Source organism: Lissotriton helveticus, chromosome 8, assembly GCF_964261635.1.
Source record: "Lissotriton helveticus chromosome 8, aLisHel1.1, whole genome shotgun sequence".
NCBI lineage: Eukaryota > Metazoa > Chordata > Amphibia > Caudata > Salamandridae > Lissotriton > Lissotriton helveticus.
In genome coordinates, this window is record NC_136069.1 from 415,831,414 (window position 1) to 415,853,475 (window position 22,062).

General features: G+C 45.5%; 1 protein-coding gene across 1 annotated transcript in view; it reads right to left on the minus strand.

Moving 5' to 3' along the window:
- Positions 1-22,062, minus strand: part of VPS36 (vacuolar protein sorting 36 homolog) — a 265,836-nt gene that overhangs the window by 124,299 nt on the left and 119,475 nt on the right. Inside the window, exon 9 of the mRNA XM_078657256.1 lies at positions 19,069-19,203. Coding sequence (XP_078513382.1) covers positions 19,069-19,203 — 135 coding nt within the window. The remainder of the gene's footprint in view (positions 1-19,068; positions 19,204-22,062) is intronic.

Sequence of the window (22,062 nt, forward strand, 5' to 3'; positions counted from 1 at the left end):
ATGCTAATGGGGCGCATGTCTTGTAATGATAGTGTTAGGTTCCTTAGCAACTGTCTGTGAGCATGCTACACAGTGATGTAAAACAACGCAGCTTTAAAAACATTTCAATTATCACTACACTAGCATAACTATGTGAAACAGAAATATTGTTTACAATTAAAGAGTTGGTGCATTTTTTTGTTTCTGACTCAAAATCCAATGATGGCACCAATCCTCGTGGGGTAAGGTGACTCCAGGATTTTAGACTGAACATAGTGTGTTTTTTCATTGTTTGACTGTTCCTATCTCGAGTACATGAAATACTGCTATCATCTGGGCTGGCTGTGATTAGCATCTTGAATCTCTGAAGGTAGGAAGGACTGGTTTATGGGTCACACAAAGTAAGCTGTCAGCCAATCTGCATTCTTCTGTACAACAAAAATAGTGGATGTAATAGCTCTACATTCTTTCTGCAGGCTGACTGGACTGTATAGCTTCAAAGATAGCTTTCACTATATCCAGACATTCTTCAGTGGCCTACTTTGCTATAACTGGCTGCAACCGTAGCAACTGAGAAGGTTGTAGCATGTAGCAGCCGTGGACCACCTAAGGAAACAAGCATTTGCAATGCAATAGGTCTCGCATTTACGCTAGTTTGAGATATTGAGATTGTAAATGAAAATGCCTTTTTTTTTTTTTTTTTTAACACATACATAAAAGGCATTGTCATTTATAATACCAATAGCTCAAACTCGAGTAAATGCGAGACCTAGTGCATTGCAAATGCTTGTTAAATTTTGGATCTATTTCACAGGGGAACAAAAAATAAAGGAAAGGGGGAAAGAGAGGGCGAGAACTATTCCTGAAAGTCACAGTTTTCAGTGAGTAAGTGAAGAAGAGCTTGTCATAAAGAGAGGGAATAAGTGGAAGAAAGAGAGGGGCAGCTACCAGCGGCAGAGCAGAAGTGGACACTGCCCTTGTCTCCTTCTCTGCCCACCACGCCCGTCCCGAACTGCCATTCACACCGAGCCTTCTCTGCAAAGTTCGAGTCTGGCGGGAGGCTCAAACATCCTGTGATTCTGGGAAAACCACTCAATTTCCCTGTGCCTAAAAATTAATGTCCGTTTGTAATGCAACTGGTGCTCACGTAAAGCGCTTTGATACCTTCGAGTCAAGTACACGCTATATAAAACCGCAAAAAAGTGTAGTCCGACCTTATTTTCTATTTCTGGTTAGCTGCTGGTACCTGGCTTCCACAAGGCTCGCGGGGCTCCGCCCACACACTCCCGTTTAAGCACTCACTTGGGATCGCGCTCTGTCTGTGATTGGTCCTTGCCTGTCCCGGGGGAACAGAGGGTGGGGGGGGCGGGCTCTGTGGACAGCAGATCGTCTTAAGAGGCTCACGCTGTGAGTAACAGTTTGCCGCTGCTTGGTTCGTGCACCGCTGAAAGCAGAGGAGCCGCGAGCATGGTGAGGGGCGCGATGTCTATGCAAATGGGGAGTGAGGGACAAGGCCCCTCGTGTGCCTGGCTGGAAGGTTTTGCTCCTATTCCTGGCCTTGATAGCACGCTCCCGTGTGTTTGGTTGGCCAGGTCGGGGTGGGGTGAGCATGGTGCTTCCACGAAGGCTGCATAAGTGGGTCCATGGGTGTAGGGAATGGGGGACTTTTTAAACAAGCATGCCGACAGACGCCCCATTCTGCTAAATGATAGGAAGTCTCCCGAGGGGACCACTTAACTGTAATTCACGCGCAGCACGTCTTCCGGAGAGGAGCACTCAAATCTAATTAACGCGCACAAGCTGTTCATGGGAAGCGCGTTCACACACCAGAATCTGCGCGTGCCCCGCTCTGTCTCACTTGGGAGGCATCACGCTGACAATAAGTCTCGCTGGCGAGACCTAAAAAGGGTCAGAGAAGTGTCGGCCTCCGTGCCAGCTGCCTCAAACAGCAGGAAAGCTTTAATTTTTCTTTTCCTTCCGAGTCTTTGGGGGCGGGATCATGGGGATGACAGGCCGCAGGAGGAGTGGTAAGTGCACAGTGGGCCAAACCGTCATGCACACTGAAGCGGTCTTCAACCCTATCTGCGATGTCGGGTTGAAGACAGCAGACACAGGCTTCCAGTCTGACTGGGAGAGCAAATTCAGAGTACTCAGGCAAATCCTGACGCTGCTTCCAACAGCACGAGAGCAGCGTCAGGATTGGCCGCAGTCAAGTCCAGGAGCCTGTGCTTACTGAGTAGAGGAGCAGAAGAGCTTGACGTGGCCGACTACAGGTAAGTTATTTTCTTTCTTATTTTGTAATCTGTTGTTCCCTGATACAACTCTTTGACAACACCAGCCGCTATTGATTGGAACTTCTTAAACTCAACTGTGGTCTGGGGCTTTGACTCAATTTCTCCCTGTAAGGTAATTCTTATTGCTCTGTTAAGTCAAAGGAGAGGAAGAGGAAATGATGGGGGGAAGCTTGAGGATAAAAGGTAAATTCTGTAAATCCTCTGCTTGTGAAAAATGGACTAAGGACTGACTACTAACAAAAGTACAGCATTGATCAATTTGGCAACGTTTGAACTCGTATTTACTGCTATAGCACATCATCCATTAAGAGACAGAAGAAATACTTCACACTAAAGGACAAATCAATAAATGTGGCCTGGGTGTGCAGGCTCACGTGGTCATCCAGAAACCGACAAGAAAACGTAGATGAGGAAGTGGACTGCTCAACCTCATTGTTTGTAATCACCCGGCGAGGACCTGTGCTAAAGCTCTTGACTGCCCGCTGGATGTTGGCTCCGCATTCGACTTCCGGTCCCGGAGGGGGCCATAATCAAGTGGTACTATGGGAAACCGATCACCTGCAAATCTCTCCGGTCGGAAGACCACATCAGCCCGATATTTACAAGGGCTCTTCTGGCCTGAAAGAGGCATTACTGTAACTCCCTGAAACAGAGCACACGTATCTTGTTAAGTACTGTAATTCTGAATGCTTACACTTGAAACGTGATAACTGATGCATACGTAATTAAAGTGATGTCGTTTTATCTTGCTTACATTAGGCCAACCAGTACTATTTATAACTGTGATATCTTAAAAATGATATTTACGTAGTTTTGCCCCAATAATGATTACTAGCTGAGACTACGATGGTTGCCTATGCTTCTAAAGTGATACTCATCTACAAACGAATTGAAACATTTGCAAAGCTTTATGATTCATGTCATTTTGGTCTATGCTGTATGTACAAGCTACCAGAGGGTGAGCACAGGTTATCTTTGGTGTGTAATTTACTTGCCCTGATTAGAGTGGTAGTTTCTGCCTGGCTTAGGTGCATGCACTAGCCAACCAGAATTCCCATTTCTAACACCGGGTAACTCCACAAGAAGCAAGTTACTTACCGGGTGCCGCTCGCTGAGGAGTTTTGGACTTCGTGCCTTTTGTTTGTTTCGCCTGCCTGGAGCCCCGTAGGGCATTGAAGCCGCGTTGGGGGAGAGAGTGCTGCCGCTGGAGGATGGGACTGCGAGGCCCATCAGGCTGTGCGTGTACCAGCTAGCACACCTGCCGCCTCTTCCCGCGTCTCCGCCCCCCTGCTTGTGCCCTTAAGACTTCTCGCGGCCCCCGCTCCGCGGGTGCCGCTCGCTGAGGAGTTTTGGACTTCGTGCCTTTTGTTTGTTTCGCCTGCCTGGAGCCCCGTAGGGCATTGAAGCCGCGTTGGGGGAGAGAGTGCTGCCGCTGGAGGACGGGACTGCGAGGCCCATCAGGCTGTGCGTGTACCAGCTAGCACACCTGCCGCCTCTTCCCGCATCTCCGCCCCCCCTGCTTGTGTCCTTAAGACTCCTCGCGGCCCCCGCTCCGCGGGAGCCGCTCGCTGAGGAGTTTTGGACTTCGTGCCTTTTGTTTGTTTCGCCTGCCTGGAGCCCCGTAGGGCATTGAAGCCGCGTTGGGGGAGAGAGTGCTGCCGCTGGAGGACGGGACTGCGAGGCCCATCAGGCTGTGCGTATACCAGCTAGCACACCTGCCGCCTCTTCCCGCGTCTCCGCCCCCTAATTAACGTTCCGTGTAAGAACTGCTGAAACAACGCGTGAGCGGAACGCGTGTGCGGGACAAATCCCGGGACCAAGCCCGGACTAAGGGCGGACCCTCTGAGACCCTCCGCGAACCGAGGAGGCCGGACCGGGCTCATCCTCTTGCCCTACAGGTACTGATTGCTCTACCATTACCCTCTACTGTCTTGCCCTTTGCCTCGTCATCTGTTCGTAAATGTCTACTTCAAACATAGATCAGCCTATGTCTGACAAACAGGGTGTGCTGTTGAATGGTACTTTGGACAAATATTTTCCCAAATCATCCCCTGACATTGCAAGGGAGATCACCTTGGCGGAGAGGCGAGCGGACCGACGCCGTTCCGTGGAAAGTATGAAAAATGGGTCAGTCTTACTACCATTATCTCCCGTCACTGGTTTGATCGACATTGTCACTGAAATGATATCTAACGAGTCGATTAATTTACCAGATAACCAGCCCTTGGAAGCAAATGTGGTTGTGCTCACACCTAACATGTTAACCAAGACAGTAGAGAATGGGTCACCCTCTACTTTTCAAGTGAATAGTCCATGTACTTTGAAGGGAGATGTTCTGCCACCAGTGATAATACCCCGTAATAGGGCCACAAAACAGATACCCTCTCAACAAACCTATGGTCCACCACCTATTAAAAAACAGCGGAAAAGGAGGGACCCGCTACAACCCAAGTTGAGTTGTCGTGACTTTGGAAAAAAGACGATCAACGCTGTGAAGGTATCTTGTATTCCACAAGTAGATTCTGAGGGGATCCCTATACCACCTTCATCTTCAGCCCAGCCAAATCTGCTGACAGACAAGGAGGACAGTATGGACACTAGTGGGGTTGTGAACGTACCAATTGAGACCAAGGGCTCTGTGACATTACTTGATATAGAGAGTTTAATTAAATCCTACTCTGCAAGTATTTTGGAGAGGTTAATGGAAGTGGAATGTAGGTTGTGTAAAATCGAGCATGCATCAGGTAGTAAGGATGTTGTAATCGACCTTGGTCGAAATGATGTAGGTAATAAAACCTCAAATATTGTATTAAAAAATACACCAACTCCTGCTCAAGTGCCTAAACCTATGCTAAATCCCATACCAATTCCTCTCACAACTGCAATTCCCACCACAACTGCATCAACCTCAAAACCCATGGGGAATACGGTGATAGCGACTGTTCAACACCATCCACCTCCTAAACCTCCACAACAAAAAATTGCTGATCAACCATCTACAAATGTTACAAATAAAACCAATGGTAACATTTCTAATACATTTCTGGGGAAACCAACGAGGGAGGTGGGGGAAAACAGACATACCTGGGGGAAGCCTAGAAGGACTCCTCTGCCTGAACTCCCACCAGAGGCCGTACCCTATGTGGTAATTCTAACAAGGGTGCCTGTGCTTGGTCACAATAAGAGGGAGGGTTTCGCCCAATTAAAAAATAAAATTATGCACTGGCTGAGTATTTACAGGCCAATTGCAGATCATATTAATGGCGAAATTACCCATGTTCGTCGTCTCCAATGGTTAGGGGGTAGATCTAAAGACATTGAAGGTGATATAGTGGTGGTGAATTTTAGAGACCCCAATGCTGTCCAATTCATATTGAATTGGCAGACAGGAAGCTCCAATAATTCAATAATTCCTAAACCACTGACTTATTTCTACTCTAGGTCAGTGGTGTTTCCTTCCCAGAATGACCTGCTCCAGTACTATCCCTCACAACAGACACTTCAACCACAGCCAAGTAACCATCTTAGTGTACAGAACGCTGGGAGCAATCAATACGCTCAATATCCCTCTTCATTCCAGAATGTAAACAACATGCGTTATGCACCTTACCCTGTGGAAGCCCCAGACTCTATGGTATGGAATTACGCTATGCCCAAAATATACAATCCCCAGAACGGAAGGATGGATCACCTAAAACCCTTCACCCCTCTAGAAACCTTTAATAGGTTTGACATCTTTAGCGGCTTAGACGATTGTGATTGATGCTATTCGATTCGGGGGGATGAGGGGTCAGAAACAATGTTTTTTGGTGATGTGGGCATCGCAAATAAGCCTGATGTACTGACCAATACTGGGCCTCCCTGCTTGGGTAAAACTGTACCTTGTAATATGAATGTATTTCATGATGTAAATGTTTTTGAAGAGCAGGTATTACCCACAACTACTTTAAGTAACATCTCAACCATAGAAGTACCGCCCTTGGTAATTCAACCTGTGCTTCCTACTAACCACGAAGAGATGCCCAGGGCTGTTGTTGAGAGGCCATTAAATCCTAAGAAGTCGATAAAAATGGTTTGCTGGAATATAGCTGGAATTGTGTAAAATTTGAGAGATCCAGAGTGGGCAAACTTTATAGAATCCTTCGACTTCTGTCTCTTTCAGGAAACCTGGGCAGTGGAGACGCCTCATAGGGTGGGCTATAAAACATATGGAATTGGCGCGACACCTTCTAGAAGTGGAAGGTCGTCAGGGGGACTTTTGATATGGGTGAAAATAAACTTAAAGGTAAAAATTGAGGAGATACCCACAAACTCTGTAGACATACTGGCTTTAAAAGCTACAGTATGTAATGGGAAGAATCTATTCCTTGTTAACGTCTATAATAGGCCCTCACCCTCCTCTGGAGAATCGCCAACTATTGCAAAATTAGATTGCTTCTTGAGTAGATTGGATTCCAGGCACGATTTCGTTATCCTGGCTGGCGATTTAAACTGTAATTTTGAGCCAGTTTTGGGTCTTAGCGAAATCTTTGACGAGGAAGACCAGGCAAACAAAATCCCTATTCTGGAGAATGTTAAACCGGTTAAATGCTCAACTTTGGGACTCCAACTAATCAGTTTATGTACAGAATACTCTCTTAGGGCTTGTAATGGAAGGTTATCATCCGATAGCTCTAAGAAACCAACATTCACCAGGAATAACTATAAAAGCAACTTAGATTTTGTTATCGCTTCTATTCCTCTCTGGCCAAATCTCCTGGACTTTGAAGTAATGGAACGGTTCGAAAGTGATCACTTTCCCCTAACTTTGACGTTAGATGTCATACTTTTTAATAATATGGTCGAGCAATGTACAATTGAGGAAAGTGGCGCTAATAACCCTGAGATTCATATTAGCAATAACAGAAGATCTCTGAAATGGCCACTCATACTGGACCATAGTGACATCCTTAGTGAAATATATTCACTTCTGGCTGGGACTTTTGGACCTTATTTAGCGGCAATGGGTGAGGATGTAACAAAAACTGCATTCCTGCCAATACATCAAAAAAATATTGACGAATTACAATTGCTAGTTACCAAAATGCCCAAAAAAAACCAACAGAAGATCCAGAATCTGTCCCATAGTAAACCATGGTATGACAGATCCTGTAGAGAGTCAAAGAGGGAATTATTAATTGCAATCAAGGCCAAATCTCCATCAGACGTAAAAAAAGCTAGGAATAAATATTATAAATCTGTTCAAAGGCCTCAAAGATGGCATGGGAGGAAGACAAATGGGCCGATTTGTTGCTAGCCGCCAGATCGCGTGATCATGTGGCTTTCTGGAGGCTGGTCGCAAATGGGAATCATGTAGGTAGGGTGGTCAAGGACGTCTTCCTGGACGAGCAAACTTGGGTCACCCATTTTACGAATCTATACAAAAAATATGATGACCCAAATATGGACATGGACGTGGCAAACTACGAATCCCCAGTAGACCAGCTGGTTTTTACTTTAGGCGAAACAGAGTTGGCAATAACCCAAATTAAATCAGGAAAAGCCCCAGGTTTGGACAAGATCCCGGGGGACTTATACAAGCACGACTTAGGAGTATGGGCACCCTATATTAATTATTTGTGCAACACATTCTCTTGCACCCTAGAATTTCCTGAGAGTTGGAAGGGAGCGGAAATTGTTTTAATTTTTAAAAAGGGAGATAGGATGGACCCTTGTAATTACCGGCCAATAAGTTTAATGGACATCCTACAGAAAATATACTCACAACATATTTTATTACGCGGGAGTAATTGGCTAGAGGAAAATGCAATTTTGACCAAATTCCAAGCTGGATTCAGATCTAAAGTCAGCACAATAGATCAGATGTTTAGATTCTGCTGCCTCTATTGGAAGTACGTGGTGATTAAAAGGTGCCATCTATATGTTGCCTTCGTCGATCTAAGGGCAGCATTCGATCTGGTGCCTCGCAATCTCCTATGGAAAACTTTGAGTGCAGCAGGCATGCCAAACAATCTCGTCATTCAGATTAAGGAGTTGCATGCAGGGAATTTCGCGAGAATTAGATGGGGCCCAAACGGCGAACTAACTCAGAAGATACCCATCGAGCGTGGAGTCCGCCAGGGCTGCGTCCTGGCTCCCACGCTATTCTCCATTTTTGTAAATGACATTCCCTCCTTTTTAGAGAGATGCAAAAATGATTCTCCTAAATTAAACGGTGAGAAGGTGACATCGCTACTATTTGCTGATGATACTATTTTGATTTCCCAAACAAAAAATGGCTTACAGACATTAATAGATACCTTCAATGAATACTGTAGCCATAAGGGGTCGGAAATCAATGTGAAAAAGACCAAATACATGGCCCTAAATCCCATAAAACCAGATAAGGGATGTTTAACATTAAATGGTGAAAAGCTGGAATCAGTCCCCCATTTTTTATACCTGGGGGTGACTTTGGATTCAAACTTTACCTGGAAAGCCCAAATGGTTAAAAGTAAATTAATCTTTGCTCAGAATGTTAAACCAATTCTTAGGGAGCAAAGTTTGAGCACAAGTAAAGCGGTTTTCCCAGTGATGGAACTATTCAAATCTAAGGTCCAATCATCAGTTCTTTACGGGGCAGAAATATGGGGTCCCGGCTCAAAGGAAACTTTTAGCGTCCTAGATAACAACTTCATGCGCAGTTTGGTAAGGGTTCCGAGAGGTACTCCATTAGTGCCCTTGGAACTGGACCTAAACTTCAAAAGAACCGACCACCAAGTTTTGATTCGACCCTTGATGCTGTGGGTTAGATTATGGCATGTCCCTGAACTTCAAGATTATAGAGACGGGCTAAAAGAAGTTATGATACTTGATAGTCAGGCTGACATCCCATGGCTAAGGCATATCAAGACCTGGTTGAGTAACATAGGGCTGAAACATTTTTGGGAGAATCCTGAGCAATTACCCGTCAACCCCAAATTAATTCTAAAAAGGGCCTTTTGGAGCTTTATATTAAACAGGACTGTAAGTAATAGAACTAGCGGGACCTTAGTTTCAAAGTTTCTAAACTTTAAGGACGAACCTCTGTATGAGACTTTTATGGATGAAATAGAGCCCCCGCTTGCCAAAACTTTATTCTTAAAGTTTCGATATGGAAACCTATTAATAAAAACTACCTTGGCTCGCTGGGCTAGGAACCGTGATGTAGGAACCTCGATAATGGACGAAAATTGCTCTATGTGTAATCATAACCAGATTGAAAACGAGCAACACATCCTCCTTTTTTGCCCTCGTTACGCTCAAGCAAGAAAGAGATGGATTAAACCCATCTGCCTTCTTTTAGGCTTGAGGTCATGCTCACATGCTCTGAGAATCCTAACAACTAACACATCTCAACAGATAATATTTAGTGTTAGTAGATTTTTACTTTCTATTTTTTACCTAAGGAAAAAAATGGGGCACCAATTGTAACCGAACTGATTAGCTTGGAATTGATAAGATGGTCCACTCTCTGACTTGTGAATGTATTGTTTCCGCTTCAATTATCTCCCAACTTGTTTGTATTTTTGCTTTCTTTTTTAATTAATGTTTTTATGTAACGATATGTTTTAACCCAATGAAATGTAATGTAAAGTATGCATTGCTCTTTTATGGCATTTATGCCGAAATAAAGAATTTAATGAATGAATGAAGTTACTTACCTATAACTGTAGTTTTTCAGCTTGGAGCTCTTGTAGATTCACAGACAGTGTGTTAATCCGAAATTGCAATTGTTCACCGACTTTTTGCTCCCATTAGAACTACTAGGTGCTGGTTTTCAACTCTGAATGTGCACTGAAGCCTGCTAAACAGTGTCCAGTGCCAGTGCTCTTTCCCTACAACAAGGAAACTGTCTAATTGTAACGCAATAATCACACTGTCACGAGGTCGAGTTCCCTGCCTCGGACGAACTCCCTGACTTAGCGGGACAGGGTGTACCTGCTAACATTTCTCCCTTTCCACCCCGTCCGCAGGATGCCTTGGACGTTTCCTGGGGTTCGCCGACCCTGCCTTCCCTGACCCCGCCGTACTGCCTGCCTCCCGTGACGGTGGGGGTGTGTTCCACGGCGTTCCCGACATTCGGCCAACCAGCTGAGCGGACGTCATCCGCAACCATCCAATCAGAGGAGCAGGGGGCGTTTAAGGAAGTATCGCCCCTGCTTGCCGGCGCGGAATCTCGAGAAACCCATCCGGTCAACGAGGAGGACGCCACGGACGAAGAAGGAGGAAGCACCGAAGAACCGCTGTTAGGACTCCCGGAGCCAAGACTCGCCAAGCCAGGAGGCCAACGTTGTCACGAGCCGCCCTGCCACACTTCCATGGGAGAAGTGTGGCTCCACAAGGTACGGGGCCGTTTCCAGGGGTTGTTTAAATCACGGGGTGGGACGGGGTAGCTTGAGGGTGGTCACTGTACGCCGTTTACCCTTCACTAAAGACGCTGGTTATATGGTGTAGCTGTCCCGGTGATCCCTCACACCCCTGCCCGCCTCCCATTACTTGAACCCCGGTCCCAGCCACTAACGCGGCTGTCTCTTTTTCTTTTGTTTCGAGCCTGAAGACGTAACCCACAAGATTTGGTCGGAGGTCTGAGAAACCCAGGGAAGGAGAACGAACCGGAACCTGACGTGTCAAGACTTGTTGGTTGTTGGGCTACTGCTGCTGTTTATCGCACAATCTGAATAAAACAGTTAACCACAGTCTAAAGGTCGTGGCTTACCTCACTGTCCAAACCCCAACCCTCACAAGTGGTGCCGTGACTCGGATCCCTCAAGGAACCGCTCCATTCGAAACAGGATGGAAAACATATTGACCCAAATGGAAGCAGACCGTACTGCGTTTTCCCAAGCCATACAGAGCCAATCAGAGAATATAATGAAGTTGGCTGAAGGACAGACTCAATTAATGACTGTGATTAGCCAAGGGAGAGCAACTGCCCCACCCCCAGGCACGGTAGTTCCTCTACAAAAGTTTACTCCAGGAAAGGATCCCCTTGCCTTCTTTTTGAATTTCGAGAGAGCCGCGAGAGCCAGTTCTTGGCCGGGGGATAGGTGGCCTTTCTATTTAGCGCCTTTGTTAATTGGGGAGGCTCAGGCCGCATACCAAACAGTAAATCGAGACGGTACCACCGCTTATGCAGTGGTGAAACAGTACATCCTAGATAGGTTGGGGGTCGATGAAGAAACCTACCGACTAAGATTCCGCCAGGAAAAGGGGACTCCCGGGGATCTACCAAAGACTCTGTTTTTCAAATTGAAGGAATCCGTTGACCTATGGTTAAAACCCCAGGAAGGGAACGTCGACGCCATCATGAATAAGGTATATCTTGAACAATTCATCGAAGCCCTTCCCTATGGCACGCAAAGGTGGCTTAAACAACATGCGGGCCTAACGTTGGAACATGCCATTGAAATGGCGACTTGCTATGCGCGGGCTCAGGGTAAACCCTATGTGAGAGAACCCGAGAAACCAACTAAGACTATACCACCCCTCAAAATCGAAAAAAACCTCCAAAAACCAGTAGCGGAACCGCCACGGCTGCGGTTTTCACGCCCTGAACTACCAAATGCAGGACCCCAGTGCTATGACTGTGGAGAGTGGGGTCATATCGCACGGTATTGTAGGAAAAAGAAGGAAAGAGAAGATGAACCCATTGACGTGAGCTATGCCCCCAGGTCCATCCTGTACGCACAAGAAACTGGATCCACTTTCTATGTACGGGTTTCTCTGAACGGTACTAATATAAGGGCATTGTTGGATTCAGGATGTAAGCACTCAGTTATCAAAGAAGAGCTAGTAGAACAAACATCTCTTATTCCGGGGAAACGGGTCAGCATTCGCTGTGTCCATGGGGACGTCAAGGAGTATCCCATAGCCAAAGTCACCTTACATACGCCCTCAGGGAAAAGAATGGAAGTCACCGTAGGGGTTATGTCGAGGCTACCAGAGCCCATAATCATAGGGACAGATAACCCCTCCTTTAACGACCTGTTGTTAGAGACTCTCCAACATTTCTCTCCTCCCCGGGATACCTTGTTAGCAGCAGAACCCTGGGCCAGGGACACCCACTTTAGAACAGCCCAATTAAACGACGCAAATCTCACCAATGCATGGCAGGTCGCACGGGGTGCACAAGATCCATCTACCACGACTTATCCTACGTTCATTGAGAAGAGTGGTCTACTCTATCGGCTCGCCAAAGCCGACGCAGAGCCCCAGTTACTGGTCCCAAACGATTTCCGTGACCAGATATTGTTTTTGGACATGCACATTTGTTGGCCGGTCACTCTGGGGTAGAAAAAACAGGTCAGTCCATATTGCGACACTTCTTTTGGCCTGGTATATATGCCCAAGTCCAGAAGTATTGCCAAGAGTGCAGAATATGCCAGAAACGGAACCCGTACACTCCCCCTCCTGTCCCGTTGGTGCCCATGCCTATCATTGGGGTTCCCTTTGACCGCATAGGTATGGACCTAATCGGCCCTTTGCCGAAGTCATCCCGAGGGCATCAGTACGCTCTTGTGTTAGTTGATTACGCCACACGGTACCCTGAGGCTTTCCCCCTTAAGGCCGCTACTTCAGCAGCGATAGCCCAGAGGTTAGTGGAGGTATTCTCTCGTATGGGCTTCCCAAGGGAGATTGTTACCGACCAGGGCACTCCCTTTGTTTCTCGTTTGATGCAACAGGTATGTGTACAGTTGAACATCAAACACATCAAAACGTCTGTATATCATCCCCAGACAGACGGATTGGTTGAGCGCTACAACGGCTCCCTTAAGTTGACGTTAAAAAAACTCCTTTCCGGAGATGGAAAAAACTGGGACCAGTTACTGCCCCTCGCTCTCTTTGTTCTGCGTAGCCAAAAGCAGTCTAGCCTAGGCACCTCTCCCTTTGAGCTACTGTTTGGGAGACCCCCTAGGACGCTTCTTGAGATAACAAAAGACAGTTGGGAAGCGGAGGGAGCACAGGAAGCGGAGGCCCTGTTAGACTATACTCGGCAATTGCAAAGTAGGTTACATAAACTCAGAACGCTTGCCCATGACCATTTGGCCATAGCCCAAACCAAACAGAAAACCCTTTATGACCGGGGTACGAAAGTAAGGGTGTTGGATGTAGACGATTGGGTCCTGATCTTGTTGCCCTCCTCCACCCATAAGATGAAGAAGGAGTGGCAGGGTCCATTCAAAATTCTGCGGAAAATAGGACGCACGACATACTTAGTACAGTTGGGAAGAGGCAGAACGCAAATGTACCATATCAAAATCCTAAAAAAATGGTTAGGAAAACCCCCGCAGACAGTCAATGTTGTGTCTCCTGTGACTGAGAAGAGTCATACAGTAAGGGATGTCCCTGTAAATCCTGACCTGTCTACTGAACAACAAAATGCTGTTACGTCCTTACTTCTTTCCCATTCCGAAGTGTTCTCGGACCAGCCAGGCCGCACACACTTGGCACAGCACTTCATACCTACACCTCCCAACACAGTTGTAAAGCAAAAACCCTACAGGATTCCGGAAGCAAGGCGAGCAGCCTTCCAAGCAGAGGTACAGAGCATGTTAAAATCCGGGATCATAGTACCTTCCCACAGTGATTGGTGCTCACCCGTGGTGTTGGTACCGAAACCTGACGGTAGCATTCGCTTTTGTATTGATTTCAGGGCCGTTAATAGGGTCTCTAAACAAGATGCTTATCCCTTACCCAGGGTAGATGAACTCCTGGAACGCCTTGGTGAGGCTCGTTATATCACCACTATAGACCTCACCAAGGGATATTGGCAGATACCCCTTGCACCCGGAGACATGGAAAAAACGGCCTTCTCCACTCCTTCTGGTCATTACCACTTCACAGTACTCCCCTTTGGGTTGCATGGGGCACCAGCGTCATTCCAGAGAGTCATGGACACCCTATTGGCTCCTCACTTGCAATACGCATCAGCTTACCTTGACGATATCGTTGTGTTTAGCAAGACATGGGAAGACCATATGCTACACCTAGAGAAGATATTGTCTAGTCTACAGGAAGCCAATCTTCACATAAATGCAAAGAAATCCCGCTTTGCTTTCTATCAAGTTAAGTATCTGGGCTACCTCCTTGGTGACGGACAGATCAAACCCCAGACCGAGAAACTCGAAGCTATCCAGGCGTTACCCTATCCTTCCACGAAAAAAGAACTCAGAGCGTTCTTGGGGTTGGTGGGATATTATCGCCGCTTCATTGCTCAGTTTGCTACTCTGGCCGGTCCGCTCACTGACCTCCTTGGTAAAAATGTCAAGTCTTCTAAACTCCCGACCCCCTCAGTCATCCACGCTTCTGCTTTCCAGGCCTTGAAGGATGCTCTCACTTCTTCCCCTGTTCTCGTGTCCCCTGATTTCCTCAAACCGTTCGTCCTCCAGACGGACGCTTCAGGGGTTGGCATCGGAGCTGTTCTTTCCCAGGAGGACGACCAGGGGGTTGAGAGGCCTATTCTCTTTATCAGCCGAAAGCTGTTTCCTAGGGAGCAGGCGTATTCCTCTATTGAGAAAGAGTGTCTGGCTGTCCGTTGGGGTGTGGAGAAACTGAGATATTACCTTGAGGGGCGTCCATTTGTGCTGTATACGGACCATGCTCCTTTGACCTGGCTCCAGCGCAACAGGGGTAACAATGACCGTATCCTGCGTTGGTTCTTGGCTTTGCAGCCCTTCCAGATTGAGGTTCGTCACCGGAAGGGTTCTCTACAGGGGAATGTTGACTTCCTTTCTCGCTTTCCTCTTTCCCCCGATCGGGTCAATCCTGAGGGTGGGATGTGTCACGAGGTCGAGTTCCCTGCCTCGGACGAACTCCCTGACTTAGCGGGACGGGGTGTACCTGCTAACATTTCTCCCTTTCCACCCCGTCCGCAGGATGCCTTGGACGTTTCCTGGGGTTCGCCGACCCTGCCTTCCCTGACCCCGCCATACTGCCTGCCTCCCGTGACGGTGGGGGTGTGTTCCACGGCGTTCCCGACATTCGGCCAACCAGCTGAGCGGACGTCATCCGCAACCATCCAATCAGAGGAGCAGGGGGCGTTTAAGGAAGTATCGCCCTTGCTTGCCGGCGCGGAATCTCGAGAAACCCATCCGGTCAACGAGGAGGACGCCACGGACGAAGAAGGAGGAAGCACCGAAGAACCGCTGTTAGGACTCCCGGAGCCGAGACTCGCCAAGCCAGGAGGCCAACGTTGTCACGAGCCGCCCTGCCACACTTCCATGGGAGAAGTGTGGCTCCACAAGGTACGGGGCCGTTTCCAGGGGTTGTTTAAATCACGGGGTGGGACGGGGTAGCTTGAGGGTGGTCACTGTACGCCGTTTACCCTTCACTAAAGACGCTGGTTATATGGTGTAGCTGTCCCGGTGATCCCTCACACCCCTGCCCGCCTCCCATTACTTGAACCCCGGTCCCAGCCACTAACTGTCTCTTTTTCTTTTGTTTCGAGCCTGAAGACGTAACCCACAAGATTTGGTCGGAGGTCTGAGAAACCCGGGGAAGGAGAACGAACCGGAACCTGACGTGTCAAGACTTGTTGGTTGTTGGGCTACTGCTGCTGTTTATCGCACAATCTGAATAAAACAGTTAACCACAGTCTAAAGGTCGTGGCTTACCTCACTGTCCAAACCCCAACCCTCACACACACATTTTGGCACCCCTGTAAGTCCCTAGTAAGAGGTACCCCTGGTACATAGGGCATAGGTCCCAAAGAGGATCCATAAGAGCTGCAGCATGTATTAAGCCACCTTAAGGGACCCCATACAAACTAAATGCAGGCTGCCAATGCAGACTGCATGACATGGTGCAACCCATGTTTGAAAACACGAAAAGGCATACACCCTGTGTGCCATGCCAAGGTCACTGCATGTAATATAGGTAAGTCATCCCTACAGCAGACCTTGTAGGCTGAAGCCCAAAAATGTATTGCAATTAAAAGGATGTTTTTTTGAATCACCCTCCTCCATATAGCTTGTGCCAGGTTTGATGGTATGTATAGCTTTATGCCTCCCCACTACTTTTATTTGACGCAGAACAGGATTGTGGTATGGTCTGTTTGTATTTACATTGCCTTTCCTGTTCCTAGGGTATGAAAGGTGTTTAATATCAGAAAACAATGTCTCACCTCACTTATGTGCTAGCCTGCATCTTCCTGCAACCATCTCCTCTGAGATTTAGATTTTATAGGTGAGCACCCCACCCAGAGTGTAGTATGTTTTTTTATGGTTTGTGAAGGAGTTGGGCATCTGAAGTCCTTGCCCTTTGTCATGTTTTTTATTGTCCACAATTTCAATTGCAGCCCAAGTGTACTTGTGACAACCACTAGATCACCCAAACCTCTAAGATCTGAGGGCATTGATTTGAGGCCCACTCCTGTATCAGTCTCATATATAACCTGGCCAACGGCATGAGGAGATTGCAAGACGTAATCATCCCTTACACTTTTCGCACTGTCAGAGATTGTGATGTCTGGCAAAGATTAACTTGTAATGCTTACAGTGCTAATACCCTCTCCTGTATTGGCTCTTACTGAATCCAAGATAGCTCCCAAGAAGGTTTTCTCGTCGGCAGGGATGTCTGATGATTTTCTCCAGTTGATAGAAAAGTGCAGTGTGAATGAGGTTTTATTTGCTTTATGCTTATTGGTAAAGCAAGGGAGTACTTGTTTTCACCAGTCAGCTACCTAGGTAGGGATCATCCGGTGCTTTAAGTTTGCTGCAACTACTACTAGGCATTTTGTTAACACACTTGGCGCTGACTTTATTCTAAAGTGCAAAACTTTAAATTGGTAGTGATCATCCCCCATTACAAACCTGAGGCACTTTCTATGACTCTTACTGATAAAGAAGGGAAGTGATGCTCCTGTTGAGTCATCGCCCTGCCCCGTCTACTATTTGGAGCGCCCCTCCTAAATGCTCCTCTGACTTGGAGGGCCCTCACAGCTCTTGCTGTCTCACTGTCCTACTTAATTCCTTAGAGTGACTAATAAAAAACAGAAACGCTAATGGTGTATTTATAATTGTGTCCTGACCTTCAGGACTGAATCCAGAGATTCTAAACCAGGTATTGCATCTCTGGAATATGGCTGTACACAATTGTTGCTTGCAGTATCAACAGCATTTAGGAATGAATTTAGGCCGTTATTAGTGATCACTGACTTTGCTATTTTCTTAAACTCTTCAGGTAGATGTTATTGAATTCTCCTATTTCCTCCTACTCTTGCCGGCAATGCCTGCTGAGCAGAAGGCTGAAGTTTGCAGATCTTCATTGCTTGGCTGCTGTTCTTTCCAACTTTCTTCCCACTGCCTCCAACCTCTTGCAGTCTGGGAAGGGCTCAAGGAAGATTGGGCATTAGCCCTTTTGCATGCAGTGGTGACTATTAAGGAAACCACCAGCACATTATTTCTTATGTAAGGTAGGGCCTGCAAAGAGCCTTTTCACCTTTTCTCTCCCTACGATTATGAGTCAGCCTTGAATGCTAAGTTTCGGACAATTTTTGTTCCCTGGCAAAACCCCCAAAAGGTCTTTGGGCAGACTACACACTCCAATGAACCGGTATCAGAAGTCTAATTTCTGATTATTTCCTTGGAGAGAAGGTGGAATTATTCCAGATAAGACAGCGAAATTGCCTTTAGACACAGCAGTGTCTGCCATCTGAGGCAAAAGCCACTGGTGGTTTCACAACTAGCTCAATTAAAACTTGCTGTGAAAATAGGGATGCCAAGAGCATGCAAGTGCACTTCTATCCAACAACTTTTCCTTCTTAATTTATGGACGTACAAAATAGTAAATCAAGGGAGCATCTACCCTACGTGGTCTGGTGCACAGGAACAATAGAGTATTGTAGGTGGAAATCATGTTTACACCATCAGCCTTCTGTACCTTGAAACAATAAGACTTCTTTAATGGCGGATTAAATGTGTAGACTCCGTTTCAACAAATTTGGATCTCTCTCAATTAATAAGGCAATATGTCTTATACAATTTTAGCATTTTATAACCATGTGCAAATAGAGAGTACAAGGCACACTGCCAGTACATATCTTATGACATAATGTTGAATGAGAGCTACGTACTTTAAACAAAAAAATCATTCAAATGACTAGTGCTTCATTGGGAGCTATGAAAAAACTTTGGTCATGGGCAAGAATGATTGCATCTGAAAGTACTCCTCAAAAGGTTAGAAGGTTCATTTACTCAGTTCCCATTGAACATGAATGACTCACTACTGACCACACTGACGGGCCACTAGTACGTACATGACTATGGTTAGCATTGGTGGGACAACAGCCAATGATGAAGCTACACAACTTACTCAGACAGGCTGGTAGTGGCAATTATGAAACACCAACAACTGATTACCATGTGGCAGGAATCTACTTGTAAATATATTCCTCTTTGTAGGATAAGTTGCATTTTCAAGATACATGGCAATTGCAAAACACCTTCAATAAAGCTAATTCTTTTTGGAGTGGATAAAGACAAATATGTTGTAGATTGTTTGAGCCATATCCAGGACTGTATGGACTAGGGATTGGAATAAGAACCCAGCTCTTGTTTCTGACAAATGGAATCTGAACTTACTTAAAGTCTGCTGGAGGGCAAGGGGAAATGAATGAATGGGTAATATCACAATCCATTGGGATCATGAAACAAGCAAACATAACCATGGAAGTTGTTGTCTGCCTAAAACTGTTGACTACCAGAACCACAGATTTAATATAGATTTTGCAAATGCTACAAGGAAAACACCTCCTGAGATGCATTGTTCTATTTACCTCTAGAGGAGCCTGCAGTATTCCAGACAGCTGTTTAGCCAGCTGCATGTGGTAATGTGTGCCAGAGCCATAGGTTTCACGGGTAACTGGGTTAGAGATGCCCATGCTCAGCAAATAAGATTTGAACCGGATAGTCTGTTAAAAGGAAGCAGTAACAATGGTTACAAATAAAAAAATAACCAATTTCAAACTGTGATAAAGATCAATTCAAGCATGGTGCACTGATGGGTGGACACAGTCAGGTATATGCATGAACAGTTGCACAGTTCCATGAGCAAGGTCTCTTACCCACTAAGCTCCTTCCTCCTAACATCTAGGACCATAATATATTGATTCAGTGCATTGGAAAGCTCTCCGCATCACAAGATACTATACAGTTTTGGAAAACTGGGTGAAATTCCACACAGCTATGCAAAAGTCAAAACCAGCACTTAAGTGCTATATTTTAGCACACAATGCATCCTAACATATAATATGGTAAGAAACTGTTTAAAAACACAAAAGCCGCAAACAGCAGCTGTGAGCATTCTGGTTGTTCGTGTTATTTTTATGCACTAGCGCAAAATGTTTGCCAAAAATAGCATGCAATTACACGACGTAGCATAATTTGGGGAATTTCCTGTGATAAGCATAACACAAAATTAAGGAACTTACGCAATGTTAGCCCCACGTAACATTAATTATGCCCAGGTCTAAAACACATACACATCACAAGATACAATGCAGGATACAATGGAAGTATGTTTTTTAAACCAGATAAGACAGGTTCCACAAGGTATATGCAAATGTGGGACTGTGGGGGGAGAAAATACCAGCAATGGTAACTTAGGATATCTGGACAATTTTGCATTTGCAACAAAAGCCATCATTTTTAAATTGCAAATTTTGGGTGGCATTTATGAAATGCCTCCAATAGCCAGTAAAAAGGCACAACTGTACATTTAATGCATCTATTCTACAACGTATTTATTCTGGAGGACAAACTGGGGTCCTCATTTAGGCTGAGAAAATGAAAAAAGTAAGAATGTATTTTTAGCCAGGCCATGGCTAGGACATTTATGCTTTGTATGATCTTTTTATTATTGTACTCTAGTGGTTTAATTTAAACACAGGGATGGGACAAGTTGTCCAACATCACATACACTTGCCACCATGTTTGGGTGACCTGTGACTGAACTCCATTAGATCCATGGGTCTACCATCGAAAGAACTAATATTTATTATGAAGTTAGAAAATTGCACAAAAGGGAACTCTGCCTGTTAGAAATTTCAAGGCTATGAAAATATTACACGTATTGCACATTAGATAAATTAATATTTTCCAATATTGTTTATGTTTGCTCAAAAATAACTGTATGTGAACCAATGAGAAGACTTCTGCCTGCCAACCATATCTAAGAAAGAAAATGTTGATAGAAATTGGCTCAGACTACCACTGAGCAAGGGATTCAATGGAGCAGGTTCGAGAGATTATTCAATTACCCATTTGATTGCAATCAGATTAAGTGCTATAGCCCCCAAATGAAGTCTGTAACATTTTAACAAACTTGATAAAATACACATTTAACATCAGAAAATCAAAGCTAAAACAGTAAAACACATAGTTGAGAAAAAAGGAAACGGCAGAGGGTATTGCATGCATCATTGTACAGATGTAAGGGGAGGAGATTCCACAAGTCGGGAGCTCTGCTCGAGGAACAGCACCTTCTTGAAGTAATGTGTACGTATGTGGGTGAACCCAGCCACGTGGCAGCGGGGTGCAGTGCATATTCAATGATAGGCATAAAGGCAACGTGAAATAAGAGAGACAGCTGGCTTGTGGACACTGAATACATTGTGATGTAGTGTTCTTTAAAGAGGGGAGTCTTCAACTTTTCCTAAATTGGAGCAACGTTGGATGACTTCTGATAGTCACTGGGATGTCTTTCTAGATCCACGATGCACGATGGAAAGCACCTGCTGTCTTGTTTTTTCTTTTTAACACTTCTTAGTCTGCAGGCTGATGGTGTCCTGGATGAGGGTGTGCCGAGAACCATCAGAGATGGAGAGCTTGTCTGCGAGAGGTGTGGGTTCTGGGCACGATGGTTTTGTAAATGGTGCAGCTGGTAATGCAGGTGGTGCAGGCCAGCAAAGGGAGCCAATGGAGTTCCATCAGGATGAGGGTGATGCAATCATGTTCCTTCAGGGCCTAGATGAAACTTGCTATGGCATCTATGATGCCCTTAAGGAGTGGCAGTGTGGCGTATGGGATGCCATGGCCGTACCATCTTTAGCAACAATAAATGGGCAGAAATGCGGTCCTTAAATATTTAAGGGCGACCCTCTGGGCGCAGCTGATCCAGTCGTCAAAGCGACTTATATCATAAATATAACAAAACGTAAGTTGATAAAGTTTTTGTTCAAAACATAAATAAATTGTATTTCCAATTTTCAACTGTTCCAATTTGATTTTTAATTCAATCCAACAAAATACGTCATTCAATGTTGAAAATCACATCTTTTATGTATCAATACGCAACAGAATAGACAGGTCCCAATGCATTTCGTGCCATCAGGCACTTCATCAGGGGAAATCTAAGAATTAAACAACAAAAATCTAATGAGGACTAGCACAACATAAGCGTGTGGTTTCAAATTTATGAAGCATCAAATTACGATATCCGAGTGATTTTAGTGGGTTGTAGGAAGTCAGTTCATGTGATTAAGAAAAATACCTAAAACCACAGATGTGGTGAACTTAAAGGTTAATGGTGGTGCATACACCGTAACGAAAAAAACTCAAGTGAATTTAAAAAGGTCGAATAACTAACACGAAAGTTAGAAAGAATAGTGAAACGGCAGTGTTTTAAAAATAGCCACGAGTGCAAAAAGAATGAAACACGTATGTGGGATATAAACCCGATTATAATGGTTCGTATGTGATTCCTAAGCCTAAAAAAGTGCCCGTGTTCCAAGAGTCAAGGCTAACCGGATATTCTTACCAATGAAGCTCAA